At 32.3% G+C, this 23,604-nt stretch overlaps 2 protein-coding genes across 8 annotated transcripts; one reads left to right on the forward strand and one right to left on the reverse strand.

Annotated features, from left to right (window-relative positions):
* Nucleotides 1–4,704: 4,704 nt before the first annotated feature.
* On the forward strand, nt 4,705–20,642 carry LOC111299034 (uncharacterized). 7 transcript variants are annotated; one of them, XM_022893917.2, is made up of 16 exons: nt 4,705–4,822; nt 5,032–5,205; nt 5,516–5,567; nt 5,663–5,770; nt 11,308–11,392; nt 12,273–12,327; nt 12,675–13,070; nt 13,670–13,786; nt 15,033–15,092; nt 15,398–15,496; nt 15,591–15,701; nt 16,936–17,007; nt 17,127–17,243; nt 18,181–18,330; nt 19,326–19,426; nt 20,177–20,642. In XM_022893917.2, the coding sequence occupies exons 1-16, from the start codon at nt 4,760–4,762 to the stop codon at nt 20,499–20,501; spliced, it is 2,085 nt and encodes a 694-aa protein (XP_022749652.1). In that variant the 5' UTR covers nt 4,705–4,759; the 3' UTR covers nt 20,502–20,642. The 7 variants fall into 7 exon arrangements, with proteins under 7 accessions (XP_022749652.1, XP_022749653.1, XP_022749655.1 ...); XM_022893918.2 differs by having other exon boundaries at nt 13,706–13,786; XM_022893920.2 differs by lacking the exon at nt 18,181–18,330.
* A 163-nt stretch (nt 20,643–20,805) lies between these two features.
* On the reverse strand, nt 20,806–22,302 carry LOC111299035 (transcription factor MYB4-like). Its single transcript, XM_022893923.2, has 3 exons — nt 22,073–22,302; nt 21,777–21,906; nt 20,806–21,589 (listed from the first exon to the last, which is right to left on the reverse strand). Exons 1-3 carry the CDS (start codon nt 22,200–22,202, stop codon nt 21,085–21,087), a joined length of 765 nt encoding a protein of 254 aa, XP_022749658.1. The 5' UTR covers nt 22,203–22,302; the 3' UTR covers nt 20,806–21,084.
* Nucleotides 22,303–23,604: the final 1,302 nt, after the last annotated feature.

A 23,604-nucleotide genomic window follows, 5' to 3' on the forward strand; every position in this document is an offset into this window, starting at 1 on the left:
CTTTTAAAACTCCGATTATTGAAAAAAAAACCAAAAATTAGCACATAGCACAAAATTAAGTTTAAATTAATTTAACTTGTTTATTAAGTAAAAAAATATATTTATAAAAAAATTAATTCAATTCACAAAAGCAATAAGATCTTAGTTTAGTGACAAAAAGAAAACTTTAAAATCTTAAAATTTTAGGTTCAAATTTTATTGTGTTAAATTTTAATTGTTTAACTAATTTTAAGTCCGTGCTATGTACGCGGTAAGCAAACGATTATCATTTTTATTATCTAACATTATTTGCTTTAAAATAATCATATAAGTAAAATATTAGAAGGTTTATAGTGGTATAATAAATATGTTGCTATATTTAACATATCCACTTTTTTTTTACAAGGTTGAAAAAGTAAATTTTAATTTTTATCAAATATTTAAGAATATTATGTAATTTCAAAAAATTAAGGTCAAGAAAAAAAAAATTTTTTCAATTTAAAAATTTGTCAAATATTACTTATGTGAAAATTTAGAATTTTATATTTGTGCTATGCATGATGCAAGTGTATATATAATAATTTTATAATATAATATTATTTCAAATTTTAATTTAATTATAATTTTAGAGAATAATTTAAAATTTATTTTCATGATCACAAATATATTGATGATAGTTGATAAAAAACTTAACTCACACTAAATAATTTTTTATCATCATTTTATTTATAGTTTAATAGATAATCTTGATTTGATTATTAATAAAAAGTTATAAAATTACAAAACAAAAAAATATGATATAGATTTTTTTTCTCAATAAAAAAAATAATTTTATTTATAAAATCAACAGATTAAAGAATTTAAAAATCTCACTAAAGAATGCTCCAATGTATAAACAGAAAACAATTATAACAATACTTAATAGTGCACACAATATGATTTCTCAAAAAAAAAAAAAATACACATATTCTAACCTCTTGGAGTTTACTACCAACATGCATGAAATAATTTTATTTTTTTCACTCCCCATTTTGTTAAAAAATATAGTTTGCTACTTTGCTTCTCTACAAGTATAGGCAAAATCAATAATTTCCATTTTACTTATAATATTTAAAAAATTTTCACTCATCCAATATCTTAAATGTGTGTGGAATATCTATAATATAATTGTAACTTTAGATCGAATATTATATATATTTATTTAATTTTAAAGAGATGTAAAAATAATTGATTAGATAAAGTTACATATTTAAAAAAATTAACATGAAAATAAATTTAGATCAAAATATGTTATAAGTCTATATGCTCATCGAATTTTAAAAATTTAAATCCTTTAATATAATTTAAAAAAATTTAATCATTGTATTCTTATTTTTTTAGAAACTCAATTCAATCATTAACAGTATTAAATTTTATCTATTAAATAATTAACATAATATTTTTATTGATTTTTAAAATTATTAATATTACCGTGTATTACAAATTATAACCACGTAGACTACAAAAAATTTATGTCAAATATCTCAAATATTTCTTAAACTTAATAATTTCATTAAAAAAAATTACTCTAAAAATAAAAGAAAAAAACAAAAACAGTAACAGTAACAAAACTCAGCAACTGGTCGACTCGCTGTCGTTCGACCACCATCAACCACCGTACATTATGACCGCAAGCGCCTCTTCGATCCTCCTTGCTTCTTTTTTTTTTTAGCTTATCAAACTCCTTCCTTTTCTTAAGCCGAAACCCAAAGCCAAAAATTCCATAGCCAGAAACTACTAAATATCACCGTCATAGTCGCCTTTTACCTCCATCGGCATTCTTTTCAGTAGCGTAGCTTTTTTGCCCAGACCCTAGAAGAAAACCAAGAAACTCTCCAAAAATTTCAAACAAAAGCTACAGAAAAACCTTTGGCCCTTTTCTTTCTTTGCAATTTTGTCTTTGTGAATTAGGTTGTTTATGCTACTGAATTGCTTGAATGTTTGCTTATTGTTTGGTGATCATTTGATCTAACTTTTGTTTGTTGGAGCTTCCAATTTGGCTTCTGGGTTTTTAATTGAATGATTTCGGTTGTTTGTGTTAGACCTTGTTGTTGATTCCTGCCTTGAAGTTGCTTTATTACTTTTGGTTGCTTGAATTTCAAGTTTGCTGAGTTTGTGAAATTTTTGCTTGTGGCTAGATTCGGTTTGAAGTTGCTTCATCGTAAGACTGTGTTTTTTAGCTGTCGGGTTTCGGTTAATCTTCCGAGCTTGCTGGTTCTGATTCTCTGCTATATGCCAATCAGAAAATAAAGCTTGAATGCCAAATTTGTCTTTGTTTTAGATTGTTTTGATTGCTTCCTTCTTGTTAATTGAGGCCCTTGGCTACTGTTTCTAGAAATTGGTTGCTTCTATTTTTTTTTTTCGGAGTAATTTTTTAATGATATTATTAAGTTTAAGAAATATATGAGATACTTGACGTGGATTTTTGATAATTCACATGATCAATATTAATAATTTTTAAAACCAAATGAAAGTACCGTATCAACAATCACATCGATCATTTAAAGTATAAAATTTAATACGATTGAATTAAATTTTTAAAAAAATAATAATACAATGATTAAATTTTATTAAATTATACTAAAATGATTAAAATTTTTAAAATTCCATAAGCATAAGGATTAGGACACATTTTGACATAAATTTTGATATTAATTGTAAAACATTTTTTTGCTATATTAATATTTTAAATTTAAATTGTATGTATGTGTTTTTCAAACAAACGAAACATTTGTATTAATTTATATCTTATATTATGAAGAAGTTGAACTTATATTAAAATTAAACTATTGGCATTTTTATTTTAACATTGTTTGTTTTTGTTATTAATTGGTGGCATATCAATATGGCTTTTTAAAATTTTTATCTATAAAAAAAAAATCAATAATATCTATCTAAAATAATATAGAAGAATATAGAAAATTGAGTATAAGAGTTTCAATTATAGTTTGAGTATTTCTAAAATTTTAAAACTTGTTAAATGAAATAAATGATAAATTTCATAAAATTGAGGAATTTGTTTCATTTTTTATAAGATTAGTAAAAATTACAAATTAGTACCCCTTACATCATGTAAGGCTTCATTCACTATGAACTTAGAAATTAATGTTTCCATTTTCAATTGAAATCAAAACATATATAGTAAGGTCATAATCAACTATATCATTTTAAGTCTATTTAGCTTATAATACAATATTTGATAATCCTTATGATTTGATTTTCTACCAATGCATAATTATCCAGCGTGATAGTATATAAATTAATCAATCGTTATTAACATCTGATTGTAAAGTTTTGCAAATCAACATAATCTTATGGAATAATACTTAAAAAAAAACAAAATCTAAGCTTTTACTAATTAATACCTTGAGAAAAAAAAAGAATTTTCTAGCAATATCACATTCAATATCATATAAAAAAATAAAAAATTCACTTTTAAATTATAAATTAGAAAAAAAATTATACCAAAATATATAGTTGATAAAATTACTATTCTAAAAATAAATTATAATAATTGCATAGATAAAAAGCATAAGTAAAAACATTAATAAACTTACAAAAGAATAACAAGCAATACTAAAAAGTAAATTTCTTATAATATAATAGAGATAAAATTGCAATAAACAAAGTTGTAGAATAGTCAAATTCTATTTGCTTAATATATATTTTTTAAAGAACATTTGTATTTATATTATTGTCAAAAACATTATCGTAAATGCATTAAAAAGTTATTATTATTAATTGTAAAATACAATAAGTAATAAAAGACATATAATTAATGCAATTGTTCTTTTAAAATTATAAATTCTGAATTATTATCTAATCTGCTATCTGTTTAAAAAATAAAATAAAATATTCCCTAATTTAATGATATCTCATTTCTTTTTTCTTATTTACTACATTAAATTTCATTTAATTTTTCTTGAATAATTAGAGATATGAAAATATATTTATGAGTAATTAGTTTTTTATTTAATTTATTCTTTTATTTGTATTATTGATCAAGTTAATTATAATTTATTTATATAAAGTAAAAATATTTGATATTTAAAAGGTAATAAATGTAATTAATTTAGTTTAATTAATTATTTTCAAGTAATAAAAATATTACTATAAAAAAATAAAAATATTTTAAAAAAATAAAATGTATTTATTATAGAATACATCATAATTTCTTAAACCTATCCACATATTAAAAATGTAAACTATCCACATTGTACTATTTTTATTTTTATAAAAAGTTTTGAGTTTTATATATTTATATAAAATTATATTTTAATTTATTAGTTAATTGCCAAAAAAAAAGGATATTTTATTTGTTATTATCAATATCAAGTAGAATTATGAAGTAGAAATTTTTTTTAATTCTTGAGTTCCGTTGAGTATTTTTTTTTTAGTCAATTGAAACAAATTTATCAATTTAATGAATTCATAAAAGATTTTTTTATAATTTTTAAATAAATTCAAATTAAAAAAAAAAAACATTGTTTACCACTTGAGTAAACCATCTATAGTTGGAGTACAATTTTTTAGGAAAGAAAATTTGTAACTAAACTAAAATATAAACGGGAGGGCTGTAACTGCTTTCTCAGGAAACTAACCACAGGGTACAGAAGTTTCTCGTTCACGCGGGTCCCACCCCGACCTCCCGCTCTACACCTCATCTCCTCTCCTTCTCGTTTCTTCACCTCGAAGGTAGAAAAAAAAAAAAGAGAAAAGAAAAGAGAAACATCTCTGGAAGATGCAAGAAGCCGAGCTTCACGATTTATCAGACGACGCCGATTACGCTGCGTCTCAACAACAAGTAAGCAAAAAAAAAAAAATCACATCCAACGTAATTCTTTTCCGTTTGTTTGATTCTTAGTATTTATTTTTATTTAAATGAATTGCTTTTAATCATTTCCTTTTTGCGCGATTCGATCCCATGATTAATTGTTATCTTCAAGATTTGAATTTAATTACGGTTTTGTTGTTTTCATTTTGTTTCCTTCCTTTTTTTTTCTTGGGGTGTAGGGATCGGCGAGTATGACGCGGTGTGACAGTGGGAAAAGAAGCTCCTCGAGTGAACCGGAGGGAGCTGAAATTGTTTATTTGAAGGATAATGTTACAATTCATCCTACACAATTTCCCTCTGAACGGATTAGTGGAAGATTAAAGTTAATTAAGCAAGGCTCTTCTCTCTTTATGGTAATTACTTCGTTTTTAAGTGCTTCTATGTACTTATATCGATGGTTTTGTTAATTATTTTTATCATTGAATAACATGCCATCGATTGTTTTGATCATGCTATTTGCCTTATCTAATTTGAGCTGATTTTTGCAACATTTCATGTGGCAAATAGTCATTCGATGAGTTCGTAATGTGCCCGACCAGTTCATGGATATGATACGCATCAAGGGAGGCAAATAGGATGTGAAAAAGTGTTGGGGAAATTATTATTTTTGAATGTTTTATCTATTGTAGAAATTATATGTTTGTTTTTTGTATTTGATTGTAGACATGGATTCCATACAAAGGGCAAAGTACGAATGCTAAGCTGTCTGAGAAAGGTTTTCATCTTTGGACTTGTGATTTCAATGCATTATCAATTTGGTATTAGATTATATGTCTGCTGAAGTTGTTGTTTCATGGCTTTATTATGCAGATAGGAATCTCTATACTATTAGGGCAGTGCCATTTACTGATGTGAGGTCCATTCGTAGACACACTCCGGCTCTTGGGTGGCAGTACATTATTGTTGTTCTATCATCTGGTAAGGAACCGTAAACTCTATTGTTTCCATGGCTTGTGGTATAAAAGGTCAAGCATGTTGGCTTTTGAAGTTGTATGTTCTACTTCTACTTATTATGTTCAGTTGATCTTCATGCGAACTTTCATGGCCTTGTGGGAGGAGAAATATATTTTAAATACGAACTAATTCATATATTTAAGGCCAAATTTGTGTGGAGATATGTTTTACCAAAATCTCTTAGGGTTATGTAATGAAAATGTACTGCCTTTGGAGATGAGCCATTCTTTTAAAGCCATATATTGTTTAATTACCACCAATGCTATGCACACACAGAATTTCATCAAACGATAATAAAGTTTGTGTGATTTCCATTGTGTATGAATAAGTAATCAGAGCACTCTTAAAGGAAGATGGTAGATTCTACTCCACAATTATAGTGCCTTTAGTTCCAGAAACTTGTGAATAGAACCTCTAAGTAGAGAAGCTGATAAATGATAATCTTCCAACTTTACTTTTTTTATTGAGTTTTTTAAATGATAATAAGCAAAGTCTTTGGAGATGCGGTACTTATCAATTTTTTATTTGCTTCTCTTCTTTGTTTGATTTATCGCTTAGAGGCCAATGCCTGATGTGAACAATGTAAATATGAAAAGTTAAATCCTTGCACAACTTTTTAACTCAACTAAATCAACTTTAAGGAGATAATTAATGCTATAATCTGCATGATTATATAATGAAACCTGTCATAATTTGAAAACTCTGAAGCATTGGATAATAGATATTCAATATCTTAAAGAGCTGAAGCATCGTGAAAACTGGTGTCATCTAGATTTCTTTAAAATGGTCATGTGTGGAAATTGCTTCTTTACAGCCTTTACTACATATTGACAACTAATTTCTTTCCCTAGACATTTCAAAATTTTAGTGGAATAGTAATGATTTTCTTTTTAGCATACTGGCTGCATGGCTACGTTTACCTGACAGTTGAAAGGACTAGTAGGCACAGAATTGACTGTGTCATCTTTGTGCTACTTCCAGCATCTCATTTGTTTATATCCATCTTCATCGAGTGTCCCAAAGAACCACTTATTAACTGACTAGCTCGAAATGTATCAAATTACTACTTAATAGTTGATTTGTTCTTGTAGAAAAACTAAGAAATAAATCAGTGTGGAAACTGAATGTATGTTGGAAAACTGCTTATTGAGAATTATACAAGAATTTTAGGTTTATATACAACTAACTAGGGGTTAAACTAGGAAACTAAATCTTCCTAAAAAACTAATCCTATAATTGAGGGATTGTCTATCCTAATTTTAGGGATACAAATACTTAATTCTAGATACAAATATAAATATAAAGATTACAATATTACAACCAGCTGTAAATAAGTATTTTCCCACACTCCCCCTCAAGCTGGTGAATAGGTGTTTTCCATTCCTAGCTTGAAAATAATTTCTTGAAATGTTGCACTACTGAGACCTTTAGTCAATACATCTGCAAGTTGAACCTTGGTTGACACATAAGGTGTACAAATCAACCCATTGTCTAGTTTCTCCTTTATGAAATGCCGGTCTATTTCAATGTGTTTTGTTCTATCATGTTGCACAGGATTGTGTGCAATGCTTATTGCAGACTTGTTATCACAGTAGAGTCTCATTGGTCCATCCCACTTGATCTTCAAGTCTTCTAAGATAATCTTTAACCATAGTAGTTTACAAATTTCTTGAGCCATTGCTCTGAACTCTGCTTCAACACTTGATCTTGCCACCACATTCTGTTTTTTACTCCTCCAAGTCACAAGATTACCACCTAAGAAAATGCAGTAGCCTGAGGTGGATCTTCTATCAGTTATTGAACTTGCATAATCAGCATTTGTATATGCTTCTAGAAATAACCCCGAATTTCTTCTGAATAAGATACCTCTCCCAGGATTGGCCTTCAAATAGTGCAATATACGGTAGACAGCCTGTAGGTGCACTTCTTTAGGACTATGCATAAATTGACTTACCACACTCACAGCATATGCTATATCAGGTCTAGTATGTGAGAGATAAATGAGTCTTCCAACTAATATTTGGTACATCTCTCTATTTACAGCAGCATCTTCATTAGCTTCTCCAATTTTATGATTAGGATCTATAGGGGTATTTGCAGGTTTACATGCAAGCTTTCCAGTTTCCTTCAGAAGATCCATCACATATTTCTGTTATGAGATGAAAATACCATGCCGTGAGTGAGCTACTTCAATTCCTAGGAAGTACTTCAATCTCCCTAGCTTCTTTATCTCAAATTCTCTAGCCAAACACTGTTTTAGAGATTCTCTCTCTTTTTCATCATCTCCAGTTACAATTATATCATCAACATACACTAATAGAACTGTGACTCTCCCTGAATCAGAGTGCTTGATAAACAATGTGTGATCTCCTTGACTCTGTTTATATCCCATTGCTAGCATCACTTTGACAAATCTCCTGAACCAAGCTCTAGGAGACTGTTTAAGGCCATATAAAGCTTTTTTCAGCCTGCATACTTTGTTTGCTTCTAGATGACCTCCAAATCCCAGTGGAACCTTCATATATATTTCTTCTTCCAAATCACCATGTAGAAAAGCATTCTTTACATCAAATTGTTGAAGTTGTCAATTGTAATTTGTAGCCAATGATAACAAAATCCTAACTGTATTCATCTTGGCAACTGGAGCAAAGGTTTCCTGGTAATCCATTCCATAGGTTTGAGTGTAGCCCTTAGCCATTAACCTGGCTTTATACCTTTCAACAGTGCCATCTGCCTTGTATTTTACAATGAAAACCCATTTACACCCCACTGAATTTTTTCCTTTAGGCAACTTTACCAGTTCCCATGTCTGATTTTTCTCTAAGGCCTCCATTTCTATTGTCATGGCTTGCCTCCATTTCTCACTGGATGATGCCTCGGATAATGTAGTTGGAATAGAAATAGTGTTTAGGCTCATAAGAAAATTTTTGTGGGATGGTGAGAATTTTTCAAATGACACAAAATTAGAGATTGGGTATAGTGGATGCTTGGTACATTCTCTGGTTCCTTTCCTAATGGCAATAGGCAGATCATAATCACTAGTTATAGTTTTAGGAGATTCATGCTCATTTTGAGAAACAGAGTAAAAAACTGTAGTTACCTCATTTCAAGAGTTAGGATCAGGTTCTTGGACTGGCACTGGTTCAGAATCTGGAACTTTTCTTCTTGAGTACACCTGTAATTCCTTCATAGAATCAAGAACAATATTATCCTTTGTCACATCTTCCATATTTGGAATGGGTTCAGACTCAAATTCATTGTTTGACTTGGGCTCAGCAGAAACAGGTTTCGACTCAGAAGAATTAATGGGTGTAAATGTTGAAGAAGGGGGCAAATTAAGTAAAAAGAAGTCTTTATCCTTATCTTCCATGAATGAAGTCTCCCCCTGAAGATAAGGTTGAGTAAAAAATGGTTTATTTTCTTCAAAAGTGACATCTGCAGACATATAATTTTTTGGTAGGAGGATGATAGCACTTATATCCTTTTTGAGTTGAAGAATACCCCACAAAAATTCACTTAATCGCTCTTGGATCCAACTTTTCCCTGTTATGACTGTGAACATGAACAAATGATGTATAACCAAATATCCTAGGTGTGAGATTATTTGTGGTATTGAGGTTGGGATAAAATTGTGAGAGTGGTTCCATAGGAGTTTTAAATCCCAAAAGCCTTGAAGGTAACCTATTTATAATATGTGTGGCAGTGAGAACATCTTTCCCCTAGTAAAATTTAGGTGCATTTGCTTGAAAAAGAAAGGTTCGGGTTGTGGCTAGTAAATGGCTATTTTTCCTTTCTACCACTCCATTCTGTTGTGGAGTATGAACACAATATGACTCATGGATAATCCCCTCTTTTTGGAAATAGGTAGATAGACTCTGGTTGAAGTAGTCTCTTGCATTATCAGACCTAAATCTCTGGATTCTCACTCCAAATTGATATTGGATCATGTTTTGAAAGCTTAAAAATACATTATTCACATTTGATTTGGATTTAAGTAAAAAAAGCCAAGAGACCCTGGTACAATCATTTATGAATGAAATAAACCATCTCGCACTAGAAATATTAGAAATTGTAGAAGGACCCCAAATGTCACTATGAATCAAGTAAAAGGGAGTAAAACTTCTTTTGTTACTGATTGAAAAAGACACACGTCTATGCTTTGCAAGTTCGCAAACATCACAATGAAAATCTTCGACATTTAATCCTTTGAACAAAGAAGGAAACATGTTTCTCAAGGTTCCAAAAGAAGGATGTCCAAGACGAAAATGATAAAGCCAGATTTTGTCTTTATTGGAAGATTTTTCAGAAAGAAATGACAAAGGTAAACTATTCTTGATACTACTTGTGTTATTTGATGTCTCAAGATAGTATAGTGTATCCTTCTCTTTAGCAAGTCCAATCATCTTCCCCGAACTCTGGTCCTGAAATTCATAATAAAAGAGATAAAAAGTTACTTTGCAATTCATATCTCTGGTAAGTTTTTGTATAGATATCAGATTAGTAGACAATCCAAGAACATGAAGAACATTTTTTAGAACAAACGAGGGATTAACTTGAACATCTCCTAATCCTGCCACTGTGGTAAGTGAACCATCTGCAACAACAATTTTCTTATTACTAGGACACAGGTTATATGTACTAAACTTTTGTGAGGAATGTGTCATGTGGTCTGTAGCTTCTGAGTCAATGACCCAAGAACTTGTAATAGGCTTAGCCGAGACATTTAATCCATGAGAACTGGAAGCTTTACCTGAACTAGAAACCTTACCCAAAGAACATACCACAGTAGGCTTTTCAAGGATTTTCAATAAGCTTCTCAGCTTTTCAATCTCTTCCTTGTCAAACTCTCCTTGTTTCTGAGATATCTGTAGTACTTCAGTGATTTTTCTAGTTAACATTTCTTCAAATTGGGTGGTAGTGATATCTTTCTTTGAAAGGGTTCGGCAATGAAGGCCTAAACAGGATTCGGCAATGAAGGCCTAAAAAAGTCGGCAATGAAGGCCTAAAAAATTCAGCAATGAAGGTTGAAAATTTTGCTTCCCAAGAAGAGCCTAAAGCTCTGATACCATGTGGAAAAACTAAGAAATAAATCAGTGTGGAAATTGAATGTATGTTGGAAAACTGCTTATTGAGAATTATACAAGAATCTTAGGTTTATATACAACTAACTAGGGGTTAAACTAGGAAACTAAATCTTCCTAAAAAATTAATCTTATAATTGAGGGATTGTCTATCCTAATTTTAGGGATACAAATACTTAATTCTAGATACAAATATAAATATACAGATTACAAGATTATAACCAGTTGTAAATAAGTGTTTTCCCACAGTTCTACTTGCAAGTCTTTGCAATTCCTTTGATGATTGTTAAAAGATGATGTAAATGGTTTAATCTTGTGGATTTTTTCAAGTTTTTGATTTAAGATTTTATCTTTACATTATGTTTATTTCTATTGTGCCTATCCTACTCTTTACGTTTATGAAATGAAATTGTTTTTTAGGACTTGCATTTCCTCCCCTTTACTTCTATAATGGAGGAGTTCGAGAGTTCCTTACTACAGTAAAACAACACGTTTTTCTTGTGAGGTTGGTTTGTGCTCATTTTAAGTTCCAGTTTAGTAGTTTTGTGTGATCAATAATTTTGATTTCATCTTCAAGAGTTTGACAATACTTGCTACAGTATTTTACCAAGAATTAAATCTTGGGATTAACCATTGTTGCCTAACATATTCTTACTTGTTAAAATAAATGGGAATACAGAAAGACATGTAAAGGAATAAAATTACGAAGAAAAACTATTGCATATATATTGTAAAAGTTGCCGTGAATTGTTCTCCTCACAGAATCAAGGGTTCAAGTCTTTTGGAAGATTGTGGAGTTTTGCTGATTTATTCATTTAGAATTTGAGCCTGTGCTAGTACAATAAACTTTCTTTTCTATAATGATGTCTGGACACATATTCAGAAATCTCAGGAGATTTGATAGATTGTTGGAATCCCTAAGAGGGTTTTTTTCCTTGATTCGATAAAATAAAAAATGTCTTTTGTATTATTTCCTTTTACACTATAAGTCTTGATTTTTCTTGATGAAGAATCTGCTACAATGAGGATTTTTTTTTTCTTTTGTCAAATGTGCCATAATTAATAATTACAATTGTTAATGGTACTTGTGCCATGAAGCCTTTGCCTCATTTTTAAAATGAAAATTTTCTTGCACGTGTGTCTGGGCATATATGATGGGAAGAATTTTAATGATATAAATACATCTATTTTCATACTTGTTTGGTCCTTCCACTTATAAATTTTCTTAATTCAGGAGTTTTCTCTTGAAACAATTAGTATTATTTTGCAATTATCTTCGTATATTGCAATATTTTTTTGTTGTATCTGTCTTAAGCTAACGATTTATTACAAAAAGATATACTGTTAGATTTCTTTGAGGTCTTTATTTTTCTTCTTATCTTCAGGTCAGCTGAAGATGCAAATGTATTTCTTATGAACGACTTTCAAAATCCTCTGCAGGTGTGTATAATGCTAATATACCTGTTTGGTTTGTTGTTACTACTGAAATGTCTTTCAGTAACTGCTATATAGTTCATTAATTCTTCAGCAGCAATGTTTCCCATAGCATTTGCCTCACATGGGAAATAAGAATACTTTAATTGCAGAATATCTTACTTTTATAGAGGTTAATTATTTTAAATGCAGGTCTAAGTTGTGCCAACTAACATTGTCTTTTCTGCTTTTTGTTTTTAATTCGATACTAGATTTGTCGAACTAAATGTCCATTTTTATTTTGTTTGTTTTTGTTGATCATATGTGGTCAAAGAGTTGCTATTTTTTCTTAATCTCCTAATTGCTTGTTACAGCGAATTTTGTCTTCATTGGAGCTTCCCAGGGCAGTTTCCATTGCAAGTACTCCATCAACCCCTGTTTCAGTTGGGGAGTCTGCTTCACACGAAAAAGAAGAGGGGATGGATGTGGGAGTTTGTGATGGAAGTGCTAGTATTCCTCATTATAATGGGAGGCGGAGGCAAAAGATTCATGATCCTGCTCGAGACATTTCAATTCAAGTTTTGGAGAAATTTTCTCTTGTAACCAAGTTTGCCCGAGAAACAACTTCACAGCTATTTCGGGAGACTCATAGCAATGGTCATTTTGAGAGGAGAAACTCTAACCAGTCTGCCCTTGATTATAGTCACAAACCATCTGATGATACTGAGGAAGTTCCTGTTCAAAGCCCTGTGACTCCAGATCCTCTTAAGGTGGCTGTTTGTTCCCTTTTTCAATTGTTTGCTCTGTTAATTTTTTCACAAGAAGTGTCTGTCTGTTACTCATTTAAAAAGGCTTGTGTTTTTACATTAGAATTTAATCTCTAGATACTCTTACTCACTTTTAATGCTTATACTTATTGGAAGGTGTACGCATCTTTCTATAGAAGCACATGTTCATAGATCAATTGCAACCCATTATAGTCATCATCATTTTTTGGGGGTCATGGCTGAGCATGGTGGGTCAGGGTAAAAAAAAACGCATAGTTAAAATATAGGATAGAATCCTTTTAAAACTTTTCAATCTTGATGACAAAATTCAACTACTTACCACTTGGTATTTATGCTATTGATTAATTTTCTGAAGATGGTAGATAAATTATATCTCTTTTCTTGCAATATGAATAAGATAGCTGAGTTTTTGAGGTGGCAGATAGCTCCTGGAAAGTTATCTTGGTCTAAAAGTCTCTATATATTTCCACATTAAGTATTGTTGCTAGTTTAAGCATAGCTTAGAGTTTTTTTTATGTTCTTTATTCAATTCATGCTACTTGCATTATTTTAGCTGGAAAAATTTTCGACTTTTATACCAGGGCAACCTGATGCCAACCTCTATCCTTGTTAAACAGAGAGTCCCATATAGGAAACACAATCATGATGATGAAGCTGCCACCAATGTGGGGACTTTTGAGCTAATCAATTTTAAGGAGGTATAGAAAGGAGCGTTAGTTGTATTATAGTTTCTGGGTTTGTTTTCTTTTCTTTCAACATTTCTACCCTTTCCAAGTGTGATCATGAGTTGAATATAGATATTTTGACACTTTCCTTTATAATCCTTTTGGACGTGCTGGAGATACTTGTTAATGAAATTGCTGCTACAATCTGCTTCAGGGTTCCAATATGCCTTTTGGTATATGATTGCTGAATGAGAGTGCATAATTCTATTCTTCGTAGTGTTTGATGTATGAGTTGGAAATAGGCAAAGGGGCCAGAAGGAGGGGGAAATTGGTTTGTCAATCGTTAAAAAATGATGAATATGTTCCAATGTTGATGCTTCTGTAAATAATTTTTGTACTGGGTGTATTTACAAAAAAAAAAAAAAAAATTTACATGGTCTTGGATGATGAATCAACTAACTTTTGGTTCTCAGTTTAGCCTGGCGAAACTTTTGTTGTTGTCTGGATCTAGCAGATAGATTTAGTATGTAGCAAATAATTTTGTATGTTCATTAGTTATTACCTTTGGAAATATGAGTGGTGCTGGTAATGGGCTTTCCTACTTTTGTTATTGATGTGATCTGACTTTTGGTGTTTGTTTTGAGTTCTTTTCTCTTGCTGAGGATTGACCAATTGAGAAGCAGTGGAAAGTAATCATAAATTAGGGCATGGATATTAAAAGGCTTCATGCCATTCTAAGGTTTACAAGATAGAAGCTGAGATGGCTCTACTTATAATCTTTTGATTCTATGTTGAACAAATCTGCAATGCAACTATTGTGATTGTATTTATATTTATAGGGGTCTTTTCTTTAACCTTTTGTAGACTAAGCTTGACATTCTTAAAAATGTTACAGGGCTGCAAAGAAAATCAGAACATTAATTTATTACATCTATGAATTCATTAAGAAGCAATGGTACTTTATCAAATTAGAGAACTGAAAACTGAAAATAAATTTCATTTTGCTGTTGTGTCTATTTGTATGCAACCCTCCTGTGGGTAGCTGTAATGAAACAGAAACATAATTTATTATATTGCTAGTTTGTGTGTTATAAAAATCAATTCCTCTCTTATGCTAAACATGCACTATTGTGGTGTATTTAGTAATGATAGTGGGGACGAGCACAATATTTAGCGTGGTTGAACATTGAATTCAAGAACTTTTGTATTATTGTTTCATTTTTGGAAACACTTTTTGCGTCTCAAGTTGATTTATGTTTTTGTCTTCATTTTCTGGCAGTTTGACAAACTCTCACTAGTGTGGGGAAAACCCCGACAACCACCGTTGGGGTTGGAAGAGGTAAGGAACCAGATGCAAACTTTGTTATTTTCTTGTGTTTAATTTGCTTATCTAATTTCGCCATCCTTTCTGGTTGGGCTGGTTACCTTATTTCCTTGCTTCTGTGGGTTATGCCTCCATTGCCGGTGTCTTGCTATATGATACGGAATAGATTAGTAATAAAATTTTCTAATTTTTATGTTAAAGCCTTCCTTAAATATGATCTTTGAAGTTGCTACATACTTTACGAGCTTTCTTCCAAGGACTTCTAATTCGTTATGTGATTGGTATTGTATTGCCCTTCCGAAATTTAATTGTTTTTTCAGTGGGCCACATTCTTGGATTCAGAAGGGCGAGTGATAGATTCAAAAGCTTTAAGAAAAAGAATATTTTATGGAGGAGTTGAACACAAATTACGAAAAGAGGTTTGTATTTGTACTATGAAAGGAATTCTCAGTGGATCGGTTCTTTTTATTTAAAACACAGCTTAATCTTAGAGATCTTAGTTGTGATTTTTAGGTCTGGGCAGTATTATTGGGATATCATACATATGAATCAACATATGCTGAGAGGGAATATCAAAGGTCTATCAAAAAGGCAGAATATGAGACTATAAAAAACCAGTGGCAGGTTTGCAGTATTCTTTGTCTATTTGTGATGCAGCATTCTTTCCTTTCTCCATTAGTTTCAGTGGTCTTTACTCTTTATGAGCAGCTGAAAATTTGAGGTTCAGAATAAAAATGTTTGTTTTCAACCAAAGACATATTTGGATGTTCTTTATTAACATGAAACTTTCTTTCTCTTTTAATGCTTCTATGACATGAATTGTTTTGGTACCTCTCTTAGAAATAGGTGTTTTTTTCCTTATCTTTTTGGTTGCCTTTATGTTGCTTTGCATGTTCCTTTCGGGGGAATGAGGGTGGGGGGGGGGGGGTGCCTAAAGATTTGTGTTTGTCTTTGAGGTTTCTTTCACAAGCCTGTGTGCTAAGATTGCTGGTTGGCTTCTAGGTGTATGGCATGTTGCACAACTTGCATACCTCCTAGATTTGCCTCTGAATGGAGAACCAACCAGGAAAGTGTTTTTTATTAAGACAAACCCAATTAGCTTATAAGGGCAGCGTATATGGCTTACTGGGAGCTCTAAGGAAACCAATGACTTTAAAATGAATCCACCCTAGAGATGACATATCTGTTGGGGTTTTTCAATGTTGGAAAGCGAAACCTGTTGACCTTATAACATCTTCTGGATTACATCGACTAATGGAAAAGCCAAAAAGACAATGCCTTCCAGTGAGTTTTGTTATTTAGAACTGATACTTGGTTATAAGTTATATTAGAGTATAAGAGTATGGGAACGTAAAATGCTATATGATTACTTAATGAAGCATACAGATAATGAATGCTAGAATAAGAAATACTGCAGTGGGGAGATAAAATCTGGAGCCACCTTTTTTTTTGTCAATTATTTGATCTCAATCAGTATTGTCTTAATTAAAAATGGGGGCTATCAGATGTTTGTAAATCAGTAATATCATTTTTAGGTTTTCTAGTCCAGATGTAATATAATTTTTAATGGGGATAATTGCTTCAGTTTGCAATACCTACTGCACTGCTGCAGAATCTATTCATTTGTGCTATAAGCACAATATTATTCCAAATTTCTGATGTTTGGTGAGAATAGTTTTGTAGTTTATTTGATAGGACTTAGCTGTGATTAATGCTTTGGGTGTTTGGATGAATAATGTTCTTAGACTTCTTGTAACCATGTCATGCTGTTTTTCTGTTAAGAAAAGTACTTTTTCATCCTGGCAAAACTTATTTTTTTATATGGAGCTTAGTACTTGTTTGCTGAATATTTTGGCAGAGTATCTCTCCTCAACAGGCTAAAAGGTTTACAAAGTTCAGAGAGAGGAAAGGCCTTATAGAGAAAGATGTGGTATGTATGAAACCATCGCATGTTTGAGTTTGGAGTTTCATATATTCTTTTTATTCTTGAAAAGTGTAATAGTGCCATCCTGAGTTCAATGTAACCACTGTGTTTTTGTTGTTTTAAAGGTAAGGACAGATAGATTGCTCTCTTTCTATGATGGGGATGACAATCCAAATGTGAATCTTTTACGTGATATCCTGCTGACCTACTCTTTCTACAACTTCGATCTTGGTTACTGTCAGGTAATTACTTCTGTTATGCTTTTATTTTCAATCTGTTGGTCGCCTAGCAAATAAGCTAATTTTACAGTCATGCTGAGTTACGACTTTAATGTTGGTTGTTTTATTTGATTCAATGAAAAAATCTTGGGTGTTTTTAAAATAGACCAAAAATGGTGTTTTAAATTGGATATAGATGTTCTTGGCGAAAATAACAATGGATATGCATGGGAGCATGAGGTATTAGTCTGATCTAAATTCTAATGTGTGCTTAATAAATGGCTTTATGTGGCAATACAATTCACTACATTTCATGCGATTGCACGATGAGCTGCCAACATGCAGGTGACATGGCATTGTTGAAATATGACATAAGAATCTCATTAAGTAAAGCAGGCAGGACAGATAATATTCCATGTCACATACTTTGAGAGCATTAATCAATGAATGAATTTGAAACAGCTTTTCTTATATGAATATATTTTAAGTGCATTTAAGTGGGGATTATCATCAGAAAGCTATATTTAAAGTTGAGCATAATGGATTGTCTATGTTATAATTTTCTTTTTCTTACATGTGGGGCACAATTTAATTTCAAAGTATTGTTTGGGGCTTTTCTCCTTTGGTGATGTATTTCTGATTTTTGTTCCTTTTTTTCCTTTTCTCAAATTTACTCAGGCAAAGGGTTGGGCTCTTTATACGTCTTAAATGCATCTTTTTTTCTTTAGATAACTTTAAAAACATAGAGACACATACACACGTGGAGATGGACATAAAATTGCAATTGTTTTTCTGTTTGTACATCTTATTGTAGATTATTGGTTCAGGCATGTGAACATTTAGGCCTATAGCTTGTTTCTTTATTCCATGCATGAATGAGTTTATCCAAAGTTTATATCCATTATGGCAATTGTTTTCTATATGGTCGTATCTTCACCCCTTTTTCTATCCTTTCTTTCAGGGTATGAGTGATCTGCTATCCCCAATTTTGTTTGTAATGGAGGATGAGTCAGAATCATTTTGGTGTTTTGTGGCCCTTATGGAACGCCTTGGGCCCAATTTTAATCGTGACCAAAATGGCATGCACTCTCAGCTTTTTGCATTATCTAAGGTCTTGCTCCCCCCCTTCTCTCTTACAAATTGCTGGAGTCATTAGGTTATCAGTTAAAAGGGCTGAGACTTTTGGTTTTTCTTTTGTTAAAATGTGGAATATAAATACTTAAAGATAATATCTTGTTTACACAACCCCATCCCCTCCTCCCCCGCCCCTTTTTTTCTTTGGAGTGGGGTTATTTTTCTCTTCCTCTCTGTAGTGGAAATGGGCAATAGTGTCTTGTTCAGAATTTTTTGGACATCAATATCTCTTAGGACTATTTAACTTTGTAAGTGTGTAAAATAATGTCAGAGAATTCTGGCATTTGTCTTTAGTTTTTTTAAGAAAATTTTTTATTAATCTTATTGATTCTTCTTCATCTTGAATCACTCCCTGAAATTTCAGCCTCTGCATTTGCAGTGGTGTAAAAGCAATAGTTGCATTGATATGATATGGATCTAGCATGAGTTTGTCAAACTTTGAACTCTGAATCAAAGTTTGTGGTGTAGCTTCTTAGGAGGCTTAACATGATGAGAGAGCAGGCCTCAAAAGTTTATGTTTCATGAATCATTCTTATAGTGATAGATTGCATTTTTATGATGAGAATAGACCTTCGTATCGGCCATTCTTTGCTTGAGTTAACAACTATAATGTAGAAACATGTATAACATGGTTAGTGTTGATTCCTTGAGTCCTTGAAGAAAGTTAATCATGAAGCACCTATATGCAATGCCATCAAACTTATGTTTCTTAGAGATCGGTGGGATTTAATCCTTTAGGTTCCTGGGAAGGAAACAACTTGAAGAAGATTAAAGGGGTATTATGACTATACTTCTAACAAGTAGTTTATGAACAGCTAAACCACTCTCACCTTCCCTCTAAACAACATAAAGAAGATTAAAAGGATATTACGACTTTGTACTTCTAACAAGTAATTTATAAAAAGCTAAAGTGAATTAGTTGTGAACAGAGTTTTGGTTTCTGATTTTGAGCTGTACCTCTACTTTTTGCAGCTGGTTGAGTTGGTAGACAGCCCATTGCATAACTATTTCAAGCAGAATGACTGCTTGAATTATTTCTTCTGTTTCCGCTGGATACTGATACAGTTTAAAAGGTCAGACTCTTGGATTTAGTAGTTCATTCATTTGCTTCCATGCTAGCATTCATTTAGGGTAGATTTCCTTTAATTTTGCAATGCACATATGTTCCTGTTGCTGCATTCCTATTTTCATTGAAACATGTTGCAATGGTTCATGTAAAGTAGAATAGTTTGTGGTATAACTCTTACAATGTTCTGCAAGGGAGAGGAAAGTGGGAGGATGAGTGCCGTTTTTTTCCCAAGTCTGTTCATTTTAGTTCACTCAATTTGGATGGACATAGGGAGAGGAGAATAAATGTTGACAATTTTGCAAATTTCCGTCATATCATTCACATTTCAGATGAAAGTTAGCTCTTTCTGCTGTTTCATTTTTCATCCCTATTTTCAACAACACCCTTAATCTCATTTAGCATATACTTTTCTCGATGTGCATATACTTTTCGTGATGTGCATGTACCTCTCCTTCCATCCTTCAGAATTCAACATCAATTATGTAAATGGAAACGTTGTCGGGAGGGACAGAGGAAAGCAGGGAGAACACTTGTTTAAGGTGTTCAGCAGTTTGAGTCGATTGCTGAAAAAATAACAATGAGAAAAAAACTGAGGCATAGACTTGATTTTATCTGCATGCAACCATATTGAGATTTCAAATTTATTTTTTTCCTTTCAAATTTCATCTTGAGCTTGCTTATTATGCATGCACTATGAGACGTAAAGATGAATTACTGTGTTTTACATGTGATGTGGTCTCAACATGTTTATCAGGGAACTGGAATATGAGAAAACAATGCGATTGTGGGAAGTATTGTGGACACATTATTTGTCGGAACACCTGCATCTGTATGTGTGCGTAGCAATCTTGAAGCACTATCGTGGCAAGATAATGGGAGAGCAAATGGACTTCGACACCCTCTTGAAGTTCATCAATGAGCTGAGTGGTCGGATTGACCTTGATGCAACCCTCAGGGATGCAGAAGCTTTATGTTTATGTGCCGGCGAGAATGGAGCTGCTCGCATCCCACCTGGAACTCCACCTTCATTGCCTGTTGACAACGGATTATTCTATTCTCAGCAAGATGAAGTATTGTAAATGAGATCCCTTTCTACATATCAAATCTGAATTCATGATTCTATATTGAAATAGCTGATTTTTCCAAGACAATAATTCAGTATTTTTTTTTCCCTTGAAAGGCAGCTTGCCTTAAATAAATCAGTTAGCCATGTTCGCAAATCTCCTAGTAATCTTCTGATTCTCAGCTGATTTTTGGTGGATTTCTTTTTTAGTTTTTTTTTTTTCCTTTTATTTGAAACGAAGGAGAACATCTCACTATTTCAAAGAATTGAAGAGATCATTTCACTATTGGCTTTCTTTTTTTTTTTTTATGAATTATTTTCCGAAATGGAAAGAATTATAATTTTAACTCAAGCCTTAGGATCAAAATTACTGATAAGTTAAAATTATAATCCTCGCTTCACTGGTTCACAATTAAAAAAAAAAAATCCTCGTGATGCTGTCAACACGGCTTTCTAAAGGTGGTGGTACTACGATGCCATGACCTCTCCCGCTAAAGCCTAACACTGTTTGCCCCTTGGGATAAAACAAACACCTCCCTCTGGCCCTACCCGGCAAAGTGCTCTTCCCCGGTGGTGGCCCATGTATATGCTGGCTGTATCTAAGGCAAGAATGATTGGATTCCCACATGATCTGAATCTGTCCCAAATGCTTCGAACAGAACAAAAGAGTCCATATAGGATGTGAAAGGCCCTTCATCAAACACGAAATTTGAATAATCGGGGTTCATCATCATCAGTGGAGTTCCTATCATGTCAATGTCATAGTCATAGTCATAGTTGAAGCACTGAACTGCTCCTTCCATCCATGTACCATCTGTAAAACTACTTTCTTCCTTCACTTGTTGCTTCTTCTCGTCCAAATCCATCAATCCCTCATCTGTTGTCCTTTCCGGACTTGTGCTGAAAATGGACTGAGACTTATGCGGCTGGCTTGGTTTCCTGCGATCTTGCTTCTCAATATTGTCTTCGTTGTCAATATGTTGCTTGTTTGAGTCAATAGTTTTTCTTTTGCCTAAAAGATTTTTCTTGTTCAAATGGGTATTCCAATAGTTCTTCACCTCATTGTCGGTTCGACCAGGAAGTCTCCCAGCAATTAGAGACCATCTACAATTCATTAAAAAAATAATAATAATAACAAATACACCAACACCAGAAATGACCAATTTATATTTAATTTAATGAAACCAAAAAAAGAATATAAAACATATTTTTCAGCATGGATAATGTATAATCTAATACTAGTAATTGCTTGATCGAGTTGGAATTCTAAAAATCGAAAATATATACTAACCTGTTACCAAGAAGCTTGTGCATTCGGATTATAAGGTCTTCTTCCTCCTGAGACATTCCACCACGTTTTATGTTTGGTCTTAGGTAATTCTTCCATCTCAGTCTACAACTTTTCCCTCCTCTCATCAACCCTGACAATGTAGAATTAATTACAAAAGCTATATATGGCTATTGTTGCCTACGTACTTATAATTAGCATAGTGAAAATCAAGAGCTGTTGCTTACAAAATTACTTCATCATCAACATTAATTCGAGATTAGAATTGAGAAACAGTGTTGCTAGTTAATTTGATATACCTGATCTCTTAGACACGGTTCCCCAGTTGCCTTCGCCATGGGTCTCTACATAATTCTTCAAAATCAAGTCTTCCTCTGGCTTCCATAAACCTCTCTTTGACTGTGCCTTCGTTTCTTTAATTTTCTCCATTCTTGCTTCTCTCTCTCTCTCTCTCTCTCTATCTTTTGGACTCAAACGCTCATCACAAAAAAGATTTTGGGGGTGAAGGTGATTGATTATTCTGAGTTAGATTGAGAAGAAGATTATATATAAAAGGGAAAGCGAATTCTAGCAAACTGAGATAGTGAGATGTCAAATCTTTGGGCCAATTTGCAAAATATTCGTGCATGTACAATAGTACTAAAACAGTGATCAAAGGATTGACAAGGGAGGGCCCCCTATTTTCATTTACTTTTGCTTTCCTTCTCACGATCTCCCTCTCTCTGTAAAAGCAAACCAAATTTAATTCCTAAAATCAATTTAAATCTCCATCTCCTAACCATATTAAAAAAACGTTCACAACAAGCTAAATGAAATATAGGGACAAAAAATTTTGAGAATTAGGGTTGTTACTTGTTACCTACCATCCTTTCTGATATCTCCTCAAAATGGTTTTAATGGCTTTTGCTGAATTAAGGAGGACATAGAGGAAGATTATTAGATGAGCCTAATGCAACAACTATTAAGAAAAATGCAAAATCAAAGCACACCCAGTTCTGCAAACTTATGAATTATATCCCTTTTTGCCAATTATATCCTAATAATTTATCTCCTAGCACATTGGGATATGTAAATGATCTGATGCACCACTATCTCCCCCATGCAGCTTTTGTCAGCCCCATGAAATGACATGCAATAGTAGGTGTTAACTGATTTGGTGGAGAGAAATGTGATGAATTTTATTTGTTTTAAGAATTCAAGATGTGGAGGGATGGGAGCTAGGCAATGTATGAATTGCTAGCTTTTCAGCCGTCTCTGTCAGCTGATCAGTAGGAACATTTGCTTTTGATTGCTATAATTTTGCCTTTTCTCATTCTCCTTCAGTAGGGCAGTTTGTCTCAAAATCTTTGCCAAGATAAAACAAACTAGTATCAAACAATTATACCTCTCATCATCGAATAAGCAATGCGGGCTCAATTTCAACCAAAGCCATTCACAACCAACATTTCAACAAAAGTTGACGATAAAGAATAAAAAACCATAAGCTTTTGTGAATTAATTTGCCAACATTGTCGTATTTAGCTTGTCATTCCTAGTTACCTACGCTTTTTAATCACTCGAATATTTCCATCCTTTTGTTACTACACAAGAAAGATAAATCTCGAGTTCTACTGCTAATTGTTTTACTTGAATATTTCCCACTTACATGGACAGGGATAGCAGATTTCCTTTCCTTTTTCTGAACTACCAAAACGTATTTCGAGATACCAAAAATGGTAGTATCATATTTGACTGACGGTTACCTCGGAACGTGTCACAAAAATCATGGCGTTGGCCCTCCGGGTTGACAATTTAGTTCAGGAGTCTTGTAATGTCGATAATCGTGTCAATT

This window comes from Durio zibethinus, chromosome 18, assembly GCF_047325235.1.
Source record: "Durio zibethinus cultivar Kanyao isolate XHJ-2024 chromosome 18, ASM4732523v1, whole genome shotgun sequence".
NCBI classification, from domain to species: Eukaryota; Viridiplantae; Streptophyta; class Magnoliopsida; order Malvales; family Malvaceae; genus Durio; species Durio zibethinus.

Bases quoted from the DNA above. Each gene is read 5' to 3' on its own strand.
- LOC111299035 (XM_022893923.2), bottom strand. From the start codon at position 22,202: ATGGAGAAAATTAAAGAAACGAAGGCACAGTCAAAGAGAGGTTTATGG. The intron at 21,907-22,072 runs GTATATCAAATT...CTACATTGTCAG, and splicing joins AACCGTGTCTAAGAGATCAG to GGTTGATGAGAGGAGGGAAA. The intron at 21,590-21,776 runs GTTAGTATATAT...AATGAATTGTAG, and splicing joins CACAAGCTTCTTGGTAACAG to ATGGTCTCTAATTGCTGGGA.
- LOC111299034 (XM_022893917.2), top strand. From the start codon at position 4,760: ATGCAAGAAGCCGAGCTTCACGATTTATCAGACGACGCCGATTACGCT. The intron at 15,093-15,397 runs GTAAGGAACCAG...TTGTTTTTTCAG, and splicing joins CACCGTTGGGGTTGGAAGAG to TGGGCCACATTCTTGGATTC. The intron at 15,702-16,935 runs GTTTGCAGTATT...ATATTTTGGCAG, and splicing joins CTATAAAAAACCAGTGGCAG to AGTATCTCTCCTCAACAGGC.